The sequence below is a fragment of the Mirounga leonina genome, unplaced genomic scaffold, assembly GCF_011800145.1.
Source record: "Mirounga leonina isolate KUSES-001 unplaced genomic scaffold, KU_Mleo_1.0 Mir_125, whole genome shotgun sequence".
Lineage (NCBI taxonomy): Eukaryota > Metazoa > Chordata > Mammalia > Carnivora > Phocidae > Mirounga > Mirounga leonina.
The window spans coordinates 44,737,899-44,753,157 of NW_023270305.1; the positions used below are offsets into that span (position 1 = coordinate 44,737,899).

At 38.7% G+C, this 15,259-nt stretch overlaps 2 protein-coding genes and 1 pseudogene across 2 annotated transcripts in view; 1 reads left to right on the forward strand and 2 right to left on the reverse strand.

The window, feature by feature from the left end:
* The window catches only part of GMCL1 (germ cell-less 1, spermatogenesis associated), a 38,474-nt gene extending 29,098 nt beyond the window's left edge, over positions 1-9,376 (reverse strand). Inside the window, exons 1-3 of the mRNA XM_035001381.1 lie at positions 8,896-9,376; positions 2,236-2,359; positions 339-435 (exon numbers count right to left, since the gene is read on the reverse strand). Of these exons, the coding sequence (XP_034857272.1) occupies positions 339-435; positions 2,236-2,359; positions 8,896-9,155 (481 nt within the window). The 5' untranslated portion in view covers positions 9,156-9,376. The remainder of the gene's footprint in view (positions 1-338; positions 436-2,235; positions 2,360-8,895) is intronic.
* On the forward strand, positions 2,528-3,129 carry LOC118008015 (annotated as a pseudogene).
* Positions 9,377-12,886: 3,510 nt separating the features above from the next.
* Positions 12,887-15,259, reverse strand: part of ANXA4 (annexin A4) — a 63,826-nt gene continuing 61,453 nt past the window's right edge. Inside the window, exon 13 of the mRNA XM_035001383.1 lies at positions 12,887-13,638. Within this exon, the coding sequence (XP_034857274.1) occupies positions 13,579-13,638 (60 nt within the window). The 3' untranslated portion in view covers positions 12,887-13,578. The remainder of the gene's footprint in view (positions 13,639-15,259) is intronic.

Consider the following 15,259-nt stretch of genomic DNA (forward strand, 5'->3'; position numbering starts at 1 on the left):
TCCTAGCCTACAAGGTTGGAAGAAAATATTTCTTTTCTTTTTTTTCTTTTTTCTTTTCTTTTTATTTTTTTTAAAGATTTTATTTATTTATTTATTTGAGAGAGAGAGAGAGAGAAACAGCATGAGAGGGGATAGGGTCAGAGGGAGAAGCAGGCTCCCCGCTGAGCTGGGAGCCTGATGTGGGACTCGATCCCAGGACTCCGGGATCATGACCTGAGCCGAAGGCAGTCACTTAACCAACTGAGCCACCCAGGCGCCCGAAAATATTTATTTTCTACCAAAAGAATAAAAAGGTTATGTTATACTTTTTGCATAATAGTAAACATGGTGGTGGTTACCTTCTATATCAATATTCTGGTCCGGAATCTCCAGTTCAATAATATTCATGCTGGATTCTTTCCAAGAACCACTGAACATACTAGAAAAGTAGCCAGACTTAAAAAACAAAACAAAACAAAAACAATTATCTAGTACCTTCTGTGCCTTCCAAATTATTTTCCCATTTCTAATTCCAAGCAACTCTTCTATCAAAATGAATCCATATTATTTCAGGAGAAAAAGAGTTGCTAAATATGTCTACAGGAAAATGAGATTAAGGACACTTGAGGTATGTCAAAATACTTTGTTTAGGATTAATTTAATGAAAACCAAACCAAATTCTCATATTACTATCTGAACTGAATTCCTATATTACTATTTGAAACTTACATTAATTTTTTACTTAGTTAAAATAATTTCTGAGTCTATTACAGGTATTTGTTTTCCTTCTCAATGACATTTTAAATTCAAGCTTAGAAAACATATCATGTATTTAAGACTCTCATAAACATATGACAAGACACAAGGTGAATACATAATCATGTACTGAGGAGGAGTGAAGACTAAGAACTTTCCTACTGTTGAATCCTTACTGTGTTAGTGGCTGTAAATGGGATGATCCCCAGAAATTAGGATAAATCTAAAGTTTAGTTTTAACTAATCAGAAAATTCCAGAATGGACCTAAATTCTTGGTAAGGTACCAAAATGGATGAAGTCTTTAGTTACCTTCTAGATAGTACCTCTCATAATTAGAATTACTTTGGACTAGATCAAATATTAACTAATTTCAATGAATACTTAGTATGCATAAGGCACTGTGAATAGAGCAGTAAACAAAACACGGTTTCTGTCCTTAGGAGGCTTACTATATTTTAGCATGTGGCTTGCACTATAATCAATACAGTTTCTCTTGAGAGGGAAAGCCTTCACTGAGGCATTCTCATCCTTAAATTCACAAAACTGCTTTCAGTGATTAAAAAAAAGGTATGGACCCTATCCTCAAGTTGAGACCAATATTCTGATATATTCCCTGAGCTATAAACTTCAAGCCAAAGTACCTTGTTCAAAAAAATTAAATAAAAAACATTATGATTAAAATGTTATAGAAAAAGTTTTTTTTTAATATTTCTACTGAAATCTTATACTATACTGTCTTACCAGTAATTATTGTCAAACAGTGAAGAAGAGAGAAAATATAAACTCCATAGGATAGAAACTGAATTGTTCACTGTTCTATTCCCAGTGCCTAGAACAATGATTTGAAGAAAGAATAGATAGATTTGATGAAAGAATAAATGAATAAAATATTTGAGCCATTAGAGCAACATTTTCTTTCATTTTGAGAGTTTTGAATCTTTAAAATGGGGTGGCAGATGGTAATATTTTCAGCACACAACCCAAATAGGTATTATCAGCTAAATGAATTAGTCTGTATTTGCTGGGTTTTGTCTTTAATTTAACAGCATTTTCCAGAAGGAAAGAAGAGTAAGTGTCAAGAATTTTCCATTCACTTTCAATCCATCATATCTACAGAATCACATTTTGGCTAAATGCATCCAACTTAAATAATTATATACAAAATAAACAAATTCAGCAATCTTAACTTTAGACATTTTTCCCCTAACTTTTTTCCCTTTTATCAGCGAAAGGCACCAAAATAAGAACCTTACTGAAGTAATGACAAAAAGGTATTTGCTGGGCTGGTATGACAAGGAAAATTCAAAATCTGTTTTCTAGACCAAACTAAGTGTGTGCCGTATTTCTGATGAAACAAGACTTTGGAACGAGATGATAGGACTTAAATTACTGTAAAGAGATTGCTGTGAAATGCAATTAGAAAGAACATGACTTGAAAGAGTATGAGCTATTTTTAAGTAATTACCTTCTTTAGTCAAATAGAAAAATAAAATACTTACTTGACATAAATATATTTTGTGTAAGTTCCACTCTTCTCCTAGAGCACAAATCTTAATGTCACTATTTTCACCATTCAAAAATAACGTTTGATAAATATATTTGGATGTACTCTTTAATTTTTTCCTGTTAAAAGAAAAGCAAATATTACATATGTGTAAAACTGAATGTTTTATTGATTTTGCACAAAACTCAGAATACTCCTTTTGTTCAATTTCTATGAAATAGAGCCAACTTATCCATTGTGTAAAAGAATAGAAGGACTGGACGCCCGGAGCCAGCGCGGTGAGGACCATGTTGCTTCCGAACATCCTGCTCACCGGTCAGGTACACCAGGGGTTGGAAAAACCACGCTAGGCAAAGAACTTGCATCAAGATCAGGACTGAAATACATTAATGTGGGTGATTTAGCTCGAGAAGGGCAGTTGTATGATGGCTATGATGAAGAGTATGAATGCCCCATTTTAGATGAAGACAGAGTAGCTGATGAATTAGAAAACCAAATGAGCGAAGGTGGAGTTATTGTTGATTACCATGGTTGTGATTTCTTTCCTGAACGCTGGTTTCATATAGTTTTTGTGCTGCAAGCAGATAACAGTGTATTGTACAAAAGACTTGAAACAAGGGGTTATAATGAAAAGAAACTAAAAGAAAATATTCAGTGTGAAATTTTTCAAGTTCTTTATGAAGAAGCATTAGCATCCTATAAGGAAGAAATAGTACATCAACTGCCCAGCAATAAACCAGAAGATCTAGAGGATAATACCAATCAGATATTGAAGTGGATTGAGCAGTGGATCAAGGATCATAGCTCCTGACTTATAAGACTGGCCACTTTACAACCACTCTTGTTATATCCCTGCCATAATGAATAAATTGTCCAGTTATCAGTAAAACTTTCTTATTAAGATTGTGCTGCAGGACTAGTATATGGATAATCTAAAGGTTTATGTTTGGGCTTTTTTTCTCCACGAGAAAGCAAAACATTCTCAAGTATAGTATATATAATATCATTAAGGATTTAAAGTAAAAAGTGTCATCTTAAATGCTTCAACTGCTGAAGAATAAATAAATCTGACCAAATGGGTGGCTAAGCTGGTTACAGAAGAAAATGAAGATGATCCCTTAAAATAAAACTTAAGACTAAGGATAAAAAAAAAAAAAAAGAATAGAAGGATATTTATATTCAAATTTGCATTAGTACATAACAAACTAATAACAGTAGTTATCTCTAGTACTCTATTCCCAAGAGGGTTAACAGTGGCTAGATGGGACAGCATGTACACGTGACCTTTCACTGTGAACCATTTTTGCAATTTGTGATAGTTGAACTAACTGAATTACCTGTAGGTCAGCACAGTGATTTTTGCTTACTTCCTCGGTTAGAAAACAGTACTATGGAGGATCTCAATACAACTGCAATGATACTTCTATGCAACTACAAAATGGAGAACAAGAGTAAAAATTTTACCTACCCAAGTAATTTTTAGAATAATTTATATTTAATCTTATTTTGGTATCAAACCATTCTTAAACTAAACAATTTTTTTTCCCCATTAGCCAAATGGTTTGCAGCCTTACTTCAAAGGTTTTCAAAACTATGCTCAATGGAGAAGTGTCTTCGGGGCCACCAGAGAGAGCTGATGAGTAAACCCTGGGCATCCTCACCTACCTTCAACTAGAGCAGCATCACATCTTAGGGATTTCTGCATAAGATTTCATTTAAAAGATGAATTATACATCTTTTTAAGTTTAATAATCATTGTTCAAGATGGTCCAATGAATAAGAAAAGCCCTAGGCAGAGGCCGATAAATACTTTTTTATATTCCTGGCCAATCCTGACAAGTTTTCTTGGTAGTTAAAGAAAAAAAATTTTTTTTTTTTGGTAGTTAAAAATTTTTAATCTTTTAAAAAATCAAGTAATTTCAATGACGTCTTGAACCAGTGTGCTTGACATGTCTTCCCAACAGACAGTAAAAACAGCACATGCTTTGGTGGTGGAGAGACTTGGGTTTGAGTCCCTCACTTAACTCAGATATAAAGAGGATATTAGTAGTGACCACTTTATTGGGTTACTGTGAGAAATAAATGGGACAATATAGTTTCCAGTTCCTGATGGCACCATCCCCAAATGACACTAAAAGATTAAAAGTACAGAAAGGATTAAGCCCACAACAGCAGAAAGTAAGGGTGGGCTTATCACCTGATGAGAGAATTCGGTGGATGTGGAAGTTAGAAAATAAAATGAATAGAAAAAAGCAGCAGAAGCCAGAATATATCATGAAGGTCTAGGATGGAGGCTGACGCCCATCTGCCCTTCAGAAGCCTGTGTGGGTTGAGGGGAGGGGTCTCAGAAGAAACAAAAGGCAAAAGTGAGGCTGAAAATGGGGAAACATGTTCCCCTAATGGCCTCTTCCACGATGTATGAACACAGAATACAGATAGCCAGAGTACAGATAACTCAGGCATAGAGATTCCGAGGCTCTTCTAGGAAGGAGAGGACAAATCTATCAGGAAAAGCTAAGACTTCAGTGCAGGTATTGACACCCCAGACAAAACAATCCTCACGGGGCGCCTGGGTGGCTCAGTTGGTTAAGCGACTGCCTTCGGCTCAGGTCATGATCCTGGAGTCCCGGGATCGAGTCCCGCATCGGGCTCCCTGCTCGGCAGGGAGTCTGCCTCTCCCTCTGACCCTCCTCCCTCTTGTGCTCTCTCTATCTCATTCTCTCTCTCAAATAAATAAATAAAATCTTAAAAAAAAAAAAAAGATTAAAAAAAAAAATCCTCACTCTGGTATTTGAGGAATCTGTAGCCTGTGAGCTCTTAACCCATTCACCCCGAATCATGGTCCCCAAACTATGTGTCAAAGCACCTGGAGGATCACATCAAACTCAGGGATGCGTGTATAATATTTTATATTCGATGGAAACAACACAGCAACATCTTTCAGATACCATGCTATCTAATACTATTAAGCAGTAGTTTGAACCTAACTATGAGATATTTCTTTAGGACCAGAGGTACCAAGAAAAAAATTACTGAGACACTAAGGATGCTATGAACAAAAAAAGTTTGGGAATCTCTGCTCTAAAACAAAGCATGCCCCACCCCATTTAGTGATCAGTCTTCCTACTTAAAGGGAAGGCTTAGTAGAAATAGATCTGTTTACTCAATTAAAACACACACACACACACAAAACCAGTTTCATTCTTAAATATAAACAGACAACCAAGAATGACCCAACATGAAGAGAATTAGGAGCATTAAAGATATTAAAAAGAGAAACTGGCCCCAGAGGAAATATATTAATTAGGGAAAAGAGAACTTAAAACACCCTAAAATTAGTATATCTAGATATCTGAGATTATTACATTTATAAAACAACAGGATACTATGATAAAGGAGACAAGGGAAAAAAGAGCTCTTAGAGACTAAAAACACGGTTACAGAAATTACAAAGCCGAAAGAGAGGCTGACTGAGAAAGTTAAGGAAATTTCCCAGAATATAAAGCAAAAAAGACCTAGAAAGGAAAAAAAAGAAAAGAGAAAGAGGTACAATCCAAGAAATCCAAAATCTGGTTAAGAGGAGTCCAAGAAAGAGAAAACAAAGATAACAGGAAAAAGGAAATCATGGAAGAAATTAATGGAAGAAAATTTCTCCAAACTAGTCTCCAGATTGTAAGGATCAACCAAGTACTGAGGCAATTAAAAAGCCCACGCTTAAGCACATTCTAGTTAAATTCCAAAATATCAAAGAAAAAAATTCCAAAATTTCCAGAGGAACAAAACGTCACCTACAAAGAAAAGAGAATTAGACCAGCATCCTATTTCTCATCAACACTGTAGGCTAGAAGACAATGAAGTAATATCATCAAGGACATGAAGTTACTTTATATTTCCATACCCAAAGGATGAATAAAGTGAAAGACTAAATTTACATTTAGGTAAGCACAAATTACCTCCTTTTGCACCCTTTCTGAGGAAAATACGCAAGGATGTAGTTCCCTAAAATGGGTGAGAAAGAAAAAGACCCAGGCTACAGAAAACAGTAGATCCAATCCTGGAGATGTGGTAAAATTAAGTCCCAGGATAAGCCCAGACCTGGAGAGCAACGGATCCAGAATGAAACAGGAAGATGAAGGGACCCGGGGCGGGGGGCTTGGGTTTGGAGGAGGACGCCATGAAAATGTGTTTGGAAAGATAGGAAAACCTGAATATATAATGAAGGAATATTTTTGCCAATGATGAGGAAGGGGGAGGCAGTTAGAAACTCTAAGAAAATAAAAAAGCAATACAAAAAAGGGAACTATTGCAGTAAGATACAAATGAAAACAGGGCCTGACTTTGAGCACTTGATGGAACTTAGAAAATAGACTGCACTTAAATGTGAGGTTAGAAAATTTCTCCAGTAGAAAAACAAGGAGTTGTGACATTGCACCCAGGAAGTATTATTTATAATCTTAGCACACACTACTTGACTTTGCAGTGAACAGTATTTACATAGTTCTAACAACAAATACTGTTTACCAAGTTTCAAAATTTAAAGACGGTCTAAGGCACAGCAAACACCCAAGATCTGGTTGCAGAACAACTGAATTTTAACAGTTATGTTAATGTAAAAGTAAAAATTACAGGTGTCAAAAGGTGTGAATGAAGTGGAAGGTGGGCTTGGAAGGCAAAGCTTTTCATGGAGTAGTTGGTCGGTGGGAGAGCACATCAGACAACCTCAGGGAACATAACTGGTGCCAACACTCAAATTTCTAGGTCTTAATATTTTCTTACACCCTTCATCCATGCTGGGCTGAATAGCCAGGCCTCTTCCACTGATACAAAACATACTAAATTCTCAATGTATTTTCTAATAAGGGTTTGCGTTGAAGACTTTCCATTCTAGTACACTCATGTAGTTCAGGGGGTTGGCAAAGTTTTTCTATAAAGATCTGGACAGTATATATTTTTGGCTCTGTCAGCCAGAGAGGCAGCAAGCAAGTCTGTTGGCATCCCAATGGGCAGCTGCCTGCTTGCCCGCCTTAGCCTACCACATCTCAGCAAACTTTTCTACCATCTAGGGTGGGCTACAGCCACACCATCTCCAATATCTTAATCTCAGTTGGAGAAAGATGGCTATATTCCAAATTTGTTCCTTCCTTGGGTATTCTGTCTCAATCTGAGAAGTTGTGACTGCACCCTTATATCCTCTATTCCTGTATATTTTTAGAGATCTCTTTACCTCAGTAGTTTACCTTCAGTAGTTAATTCCCCATTACTTGCTAATAATGGTTATATTAAATTTTCCCTGTTCAAATTGCAGCATAATTTCTCTTTTGAATGGACCCTGACATAGATTTTAATAATGACATTAAATATAAGTGGTCTAAATAATAATTAAAAGGCAGAAATTATCCTAAAGGATTAAAAAAAAAGCTAGACCCAACTATATGCTCTGTACAAGATACCTATTATAAATATAAAGGTACAGGTAAAAAAGGAAACAACAGAAAAGATATACCTTTTAAACACTTATCAAAAGAAAGTAATAGTGGATATATTACCAGGGATAAAGTGAGACATTTTGTAAGGGGCCAATTTATCAAGGAGACATAATATTTACTGAGTGCCTCAACACTGCCAGGCACTGTGCATTATACACAATCTAGTATTTGTCAAACCCTAAAAGGCAAATATTAGCATCTCCATTTTACTTATGAGGAATTAAGGCTATTAAGCTCAGAACCCAGACTAGAACTCATAATCTGAGCTCTTTATACGAGACTGACTCTCCAAAAAGGTGGGGGGCGATGGTGTCCATTTTTGAAATAAATACAAGCTTTCACAGATAAAACTGCATGAAAGATCTTTAGATATCAAACTATTAACACAGGTTACCCATAATACTTTTATTTTACAATAAGTTACACCTGTGTAGCAAAGTTTTTCAATCTTTTTTTAAAGTTTCATCTAAAAAATTACATTTATGTGACCCCACTGATGATCTTTAAAAAAAAAAAACGCAACCAGATTGCTTTATGTGAAAACATTCTACGCATTCTAATTTTCTAATTCACAAGTAAACATCCTGTTTTTCGACTCAACTCTTTCAAAAAAGGTTAAGCAAGCTGCAGCACTGGCTTACACACATCCCCGGTCAACGTTCAAGTACTGGAGACTTTGAAAGACTGTTCCTAGTAAGGAACAAATGTACACTATTGATAAACTTCACCTTCACAGTTAAGGAGAACTCCTCGCGTATGTAATCACTTCCCTTTACACTGGAGGACGACAGTAGGGGTGCCCCTTAAGGTAACCGGATGCAGAACAACTCATTCTCCTGCCACCCACTCAGAGAGGACAAAGGTGTATTACGGAAGGCCAGCCTAAGGTTTAATGAGGCCCAAGCTCTGGCTTGGCGTTTGCCAGTCTCATCTTGGGGCTGTAATACCACTCGGACAGCGTCTGTGGTTTATAATCCAGAACCCAAGCGTCTCCCAAGCGCTCCCCATCCGCCCCGCATCGGTCTGGCTCCCAGGTTTCCCAGTAAAGGGCACGTCGGCTCCTCACCCCCTGGGCAAGCATCACACCCCGAAGTGCGCCCGGCGCCGGACTTGTCCCCAGGCGCGGCCCTGGAACCGCCCAACAGGTGCGGGCGCGTCCCTCCACGTACCTGCGCGGGGTGTTGAGGAGCCGCTGCTGCTCGTCCCCTTCCTCCTCATCCTCATCTGTCTCGGAGTCGGGGTGACAGTAGCAGAAGGCCCCACTGCTCCGCTTGCGCTTGCGGCTGCCCGGGCAGTAACAGAAACCGTGGCCGGCCGCATCGCCGCCAGTCTCCGGCCTGCGAGTCGAGCCCCCCGCCCCAGAACCCGGCTCCTGCTGGGCTCGGGCTCGCCCCGGGTGGCGCAGCACTCGGCTGCTCAGCGAGCCCATGGACCACGGCTCCCCGGGACTTCAGGGAGCGCACCTCAGGGAGCCCAACGGAGACCGTCTCCCGCCATGGCCCGGCTGCCGCCGGCCTCCACCCAGCCCGGGTGCCTACACCGCCACCTTCTCACGCGGAGCCCCAACCGTCGCAGCGGACGCTACCGCCTCCATCCTCCGCCCCGCCCGCCGCGTCTAGCCGCGCGGCGCGCCGGGACCGCAAGCCCTCGCCCCCTCGCTTTCGCAACAAAGCGCGGACTGGAGCGCGCGTGCGCGCGGCGAGCCTCCGGAAGGGGCGGGGAAAGACGATTGTGCGTGGTGGGTGGAGCCTGCACTGAAAGGGACGCCGGCTGGAACCCGGAATAAAGTAGGCGTGTAGATGATCGCTGGCCTGCGGTCGGCCTGGGTCTCACACTACCGTGAGCTTTGGAGCCAACCTAGATTTTAGCGTTACTCCACATACCCCATTGTATTGGCCCGACCGGGAGTTCCCCCTCCTTGATTCTTTCTGCTAAGGTTTCTTGAGTTCCGAACACCTGTAGGCTCTGCGCTATGCAAGGGGCGAAAAGGACGGTGCCGTTTGGGCTCTTCCTTAGAAGAGCTCACCACTTTCTGGGATCACGCCTTGCGGAGATTTGGCCTGGCTTCCTCAGGGAGGAGGACCTGCAATGTGGAGTTTGCTAGGCCTTTGTGTTTCTTAAACATCAGCCTTCTGCTGCCCCAGACGGGTTGTGGCAAATGTTCCCTGCACTCCTCAGCTTCCCTCCTAGCGGCAGTGGAACGTCTGGATAGGGTCTGGTACCGGGACTGGCAGGGCTTATAGTGCCTTCTGGAGGCCCGATCGAAATTTACAGCTGTCTGCCTGAAGTGTACAGCAGTTGCCATGGACTCTGGACAGCCAGCTTTCACTCCCTGACTCCCTTCTGCTACTTTTAAATAAAGTAGATAAACACCTATGGACCCACCACAGTATGATAATTTTAAATTAAAATTGCTTTCATTCTTTTAAATAGAATATAGAACGAAGTTCCTCCCATCTCACTCTGTCTCTCCCTCCACTGTAACCACTATCCTGAGAATAGTGTATATCATTTTTTCCCATGCATGTTCTTATACCCATAAGTAATATATGTTCTTTAGAACATTTAGGCATGTAATTAAATGGAATCAAACTGTACCTAACATTCTGCACCTTTCTCTTTTCTCAGAATTATACTTTTAAGATTTATTCAGTTGACAAATCTCCAGTTAATTTTCACTGCTCATTGTGTCACTAACCCACAATTTGTTTACTGTGAGGGAGTTAGTTTGCTTCTACTTTAATGTTCTTATAGAGTAGCAATGAACACCATGTGCAAAGATTCACCAAATTCCTAGAAGTGGATTTCCTAGGAACTTTACAACTTTACTAGCTATTGCCAAATCGTTCTCTGAAATGATTCTACCAATTTATACTCCCATCAGCAGTATATGTAGTTGGGGCCCCAGTGGACTGGTGTCTCTGACTCAGAAATTTGAACGGGGAGAAGCTGGCTGGGGCAGCTTGGTGGGGGGTAGGGAGGAGAGGGACAGAGAATGATGGCAGCAAGGGGATCAGTCTTCATGCCCAGAATTTGTCAGCACAAAGGATGTGCAAGTGTTTCCCATGGAATAAGTGTGGGCCACCAGAAGATAGCCAGCATGGGATCATCTTAGATTCTGTCCTAGAGGCCTGGTGGAAGGACAAACTGACTTCAGCGAAGAGCACCTGAGGGTATCATCGAGTTCCTAGGGGCTGAAAAAGGTGAATACATTTGCCTTGCCAAAGGAACAGAAGATGAGTAGTTCCCTGGTGATGGGGTTGATTAAGGAACCTGGGAGAATGCCCCTAAGAATCAGCTTTAAATATCTGCCAATGTTAAACAGTGCTGATCCGGGCGCCTGGGTGGCTCAGATGGTTAAGCGTCTGCCTTCGGCTGAGGTCATGATCCCAGGGTCCTGGGATCGAGTCCCGCATCGGGCTCCCTGCTAGGTGGGGAGCCTGCTTCTCCCTCTGCCTCTGCCTCTCTCTCTCTCTCTCTCTCCCTCTCTCATGAATAAATAAATAAAACATTAAAAAACAAAAAAAAACAAAAAAAAACCAGTGCTGATCCTCTACCACCACAGCAGTAACAGTCAGGTAAGAACTTCCCTGCTCCCCTTTACTCTCCTCCTTCCTGCTACAACCCTGGCTAAGTTTGGGTTGCATTTATGGAAAGAAACTGAGGTGGAGAAAGAAGAGAAGTCCACCATATTCCTTATTCCTGCTGGCAATAGGCCAGAGCTAAACAAGGGAAGAAGCCTCAACTGTAAGTCAAGTTTGGAATTTTGGCTAGACATACTAATTACTAAAATGACCTTAAGGAACTGCACAGTAGGACTTTTTAAAACCTAAGAGTGACCAGAAAAGTCCCAGCTCTATCCTCTATCTGAATTTCCACCTAAAGCCAGAAGAGATAGGCCTATGAATAAATGTAGATGAACAGTGGGAGAGAAAAACAAAGTTGCCTCACAATTATATTCCAGAGTCATGCTTGTTCTTGACAATAAAGAAACATTCTTCCAAGGTGGCCTTATCCTGATTCCAGTTAACAAATGCAATTTGTATTAAAATTTTGATTAAGTTATATATATAATTTAAACATAAAACTACCAAAAATTTGTAATGCTTCCAAAGCCAAATAAAGTTGGAGATTCCATACTTTTCTAGGTAAGTATCAAAGCAGCAGTAATGTTTCCTGTAATTAATTGGAATGACTAAGTATTCATACAAATAGCCTTCACCAATAACTCAAGCTTTTGTAATAGGCAAGTAGAAACAAATTGAAAGAAATATCTTTATATTTCATCCATCAAAATACAACAGATATTATAGAATGAACAAAGAAGGCAATTATTCTTACTTAATACAAATGTTCTACTTAGTAGAACAGAGCGCATCACTCATTTCCAGAGAATAAATTAATACATTATTTTATACCATTAAGTAGTGTTTGGTATATGTGAACATTAGTTTTATAGCCATAAGTGTACATAAGACTATATTATTTTTTCTTAATGTAGTTTTTTTTTTTTTAAGATTTTATTTATTTCTTTGACAGAGAGAGCACAAGCAGGGGGAATAGTAGGTAGAGGGAGAGGGAGAAGCAGGTCCCCGCCAAGCAGGGAGCCCCATGTGGGTCTCGATCCCAGGACCCTGGGATCATGACCTGATCCAAAGGCAGACGCTTAACCGACTGAGCCACCCAGGTGCTGCTTAACGTTGTAGTTTCTAATAGAAATTAAGTGACAGAAATTTTTTAAAGATAGTGGAAAATTCAATTAGAGAAAGAACATATGTCATTTTAAAGATACCATGTTTTATTAAAATTATTTTTCCATGTTGTATACAAACTGAACTTTTGAATAAAATCAAGTACAACTACAGAATAATTTCAGAGTTGAAAGGCACAATGCAAATGTAAATTGCTACAAATCAACAAAATTGAAAAACATTTTAAAAATTATTTTTAGCACAAAAAAATTCCTTTAAGTAAATTCAGAACATTACACCATCACCAAAATAATACCTGGTTGGACAGAATACAGAACACTATAGGCCCATCACACAGGAACCTACACACATAGAAAAAATAACAAACATTTATTAATTATTAATTTTTTTTCCATTCATCTTCCAGCTAGATTAAGATATTAACCATAATATTGTGGAATGTTCAGCATTTATGTTTGTTAACCGCACATATGTGATCTGTATAAGCACACTAAGAATTTAATTTGTTCAGACAAGTTGCTGATTTTGGTATACTTCAACCTGGAAAGAGTAAATAATCTTAATATAAGATGTGAGGAAGGAAGTCTCCCATGCAAACTTTTGTAGAGATCAACTAACAGTATAGACAAAATCTAAATAAAGGAGATTATTGGATGTCTTCAAAGTATGACCATGTAAAATAGCAAATTGGATATTCTTATGAACTAAATGCTCACAATTTCAAATGAAGAAATTACTAGCCACTTTGAGAATGGAATTAGGGAAGCAGAGTGATTTTAGGACAGTCTTTCAGTCTTCCACTTTAATGGGTTTTCACCAAAACCATGAAATAAATTTAATACATTCCAATTTCTGTGAAACACAGATGAGGAAGAAATCTGTTAAAAACATGGAATACATTTTTATTTCTAACTTTAAATCTCCTGTTTTATAAGCTTTGAAATGCAAGTACAGCTTTAAAGCCATCATAATGAGTAATTATAGATGAATAATAATACAGCCAGTCCATATCCTAGGAAGCATCTGTAGGCGTTTTAGTTGGAAATGAGCAATGAGATAATGCTAATAGTAGTGTAGAAAAATGAACTTAAAAAAAAATTCAAAGTACTGGGAATCCTCCTATTCTTCTTGGATTTTATTTTAATCATCTCCTCCACACAGAATAAGCAGTACCTTCCTGTAGTCTCCAGATGTGTCTCCCTGGGGGCAAGCGAAGCAAATGTACAGTCAGATAAATGGGTTTCGACATGGAATACACAGTTCAGAGTCATCTGTGTTAACTTTTTCAATCTTGTCTGGCTTTTTCTCAGAGAAGTGTTTTTTAAAAATAACATGTTATTTTTTTATTGCAAAATAATACATGTTCAATGTAGAGAATAAAGACCTAAAAGAAAAACATAAAAATCCTAATTCCACCAATCCAGAGATGACTATTCTTAACATTTTGGTATGTGCATATCCTCCCAGACTTTTTTCTATGTGGATTAATGCATTTTTATTTTATTATTTTCTCTAAAGAAATTCCTAAACCTATAATAGCTAAGTAAGAGGTATATTTTATTTTTTAAACATTTATTGCTGGGGTGCCTGGAAGGCTCAGTCAGTTAAGGGTCTGACTCTGATTTCAGCTCAGGTCATGATCTCGGGGTCCTGTGATTGAACCTTGCATCAGGGTCTGAGCTCAGCAGGGAGTCCGCTTCTCTCTCTCTCTCTCAAATAAATAAATATTAAAAAAAAATAACAAACATTTATTGCCAAGCTGCCTCCCAGAAAGGTTAGACCAGTTTACAGTCCTGCCATAAGAGATGGTGAATTTTCCCCCAGCCCTTCTCAATGCTGGTTATGATCTCTTTAAACTTTGTTAAGGTATAAGGTGAAAGACGGTGATTTGTTTTTACTTACAATTCATTGTATATTATTGGTTATTAATCATTCTATATATTTATTGTCCTTTGTGAAGTAAGTGCATGTTTTCTTTTTGGATTTTTTCCTTTTTCTTAGTGATTGGTAGAAGCTCTTCATATAGGGATATTAACTCTATATTATATAGTATAAATATATTTTCCCATAACTTCCCTTATAGTCATCCTTGAATCTAAAAAGTATTTTACTTACAGCTAGCTATATTTCAGCTCTGCAAAATAAAGTTACCTCATAGAAAGTCAAAAAATAGAAACAAGTCCCTAAATGCTTTGTATACATAGTAACAAACTCAGCAGCTCAAATCACCTCATAGTTATACTCTGCAAGCTATGTGTAGGATTCAGAATATTTAATTCACAGATCAAATCCTGATTTGAAGTTTACTGTGCAGGCAACACCAGCTTCTAGGGAAGTGGGTCTTGGCTTCATATTCATGAGACCCTTCTGGCTTCCTCAGGAAGCAAAATCCCAGTAATGAGGGGTTTTGAGGGATGAGTCATTTCTCGTCACCCCTGTGCCAGGTTAGGACTCCTGGAAGTCTGCTGCCAGGTACAGAAAGGCAGCAATCCAGGGTAACTAACATGCTTTTCCGTGTTTTCAGCGAACCTCAGCTGGCCTGGGATAGGGTTCTGGATGACCGATTTAGTTGTATACCTTCCACCGTAAGCAGGTAGACAAAGAAACTGCATTGTTAAAACTATTCATTAATATATACTCTTTCTCTGTCTGGGGTTAACATGAAATAACTACTATATTTAGAAGGCAAACATTTCCAGCTTTTAACCTGGCAGAGATTTAAACATCTGTGTGAAAGGAGAGAAACTGGAAATACCTGAATTAGAGTACCATCTTTATTTATTTATTTATTTATTTATTTATTTATTTATTTATTTATTTA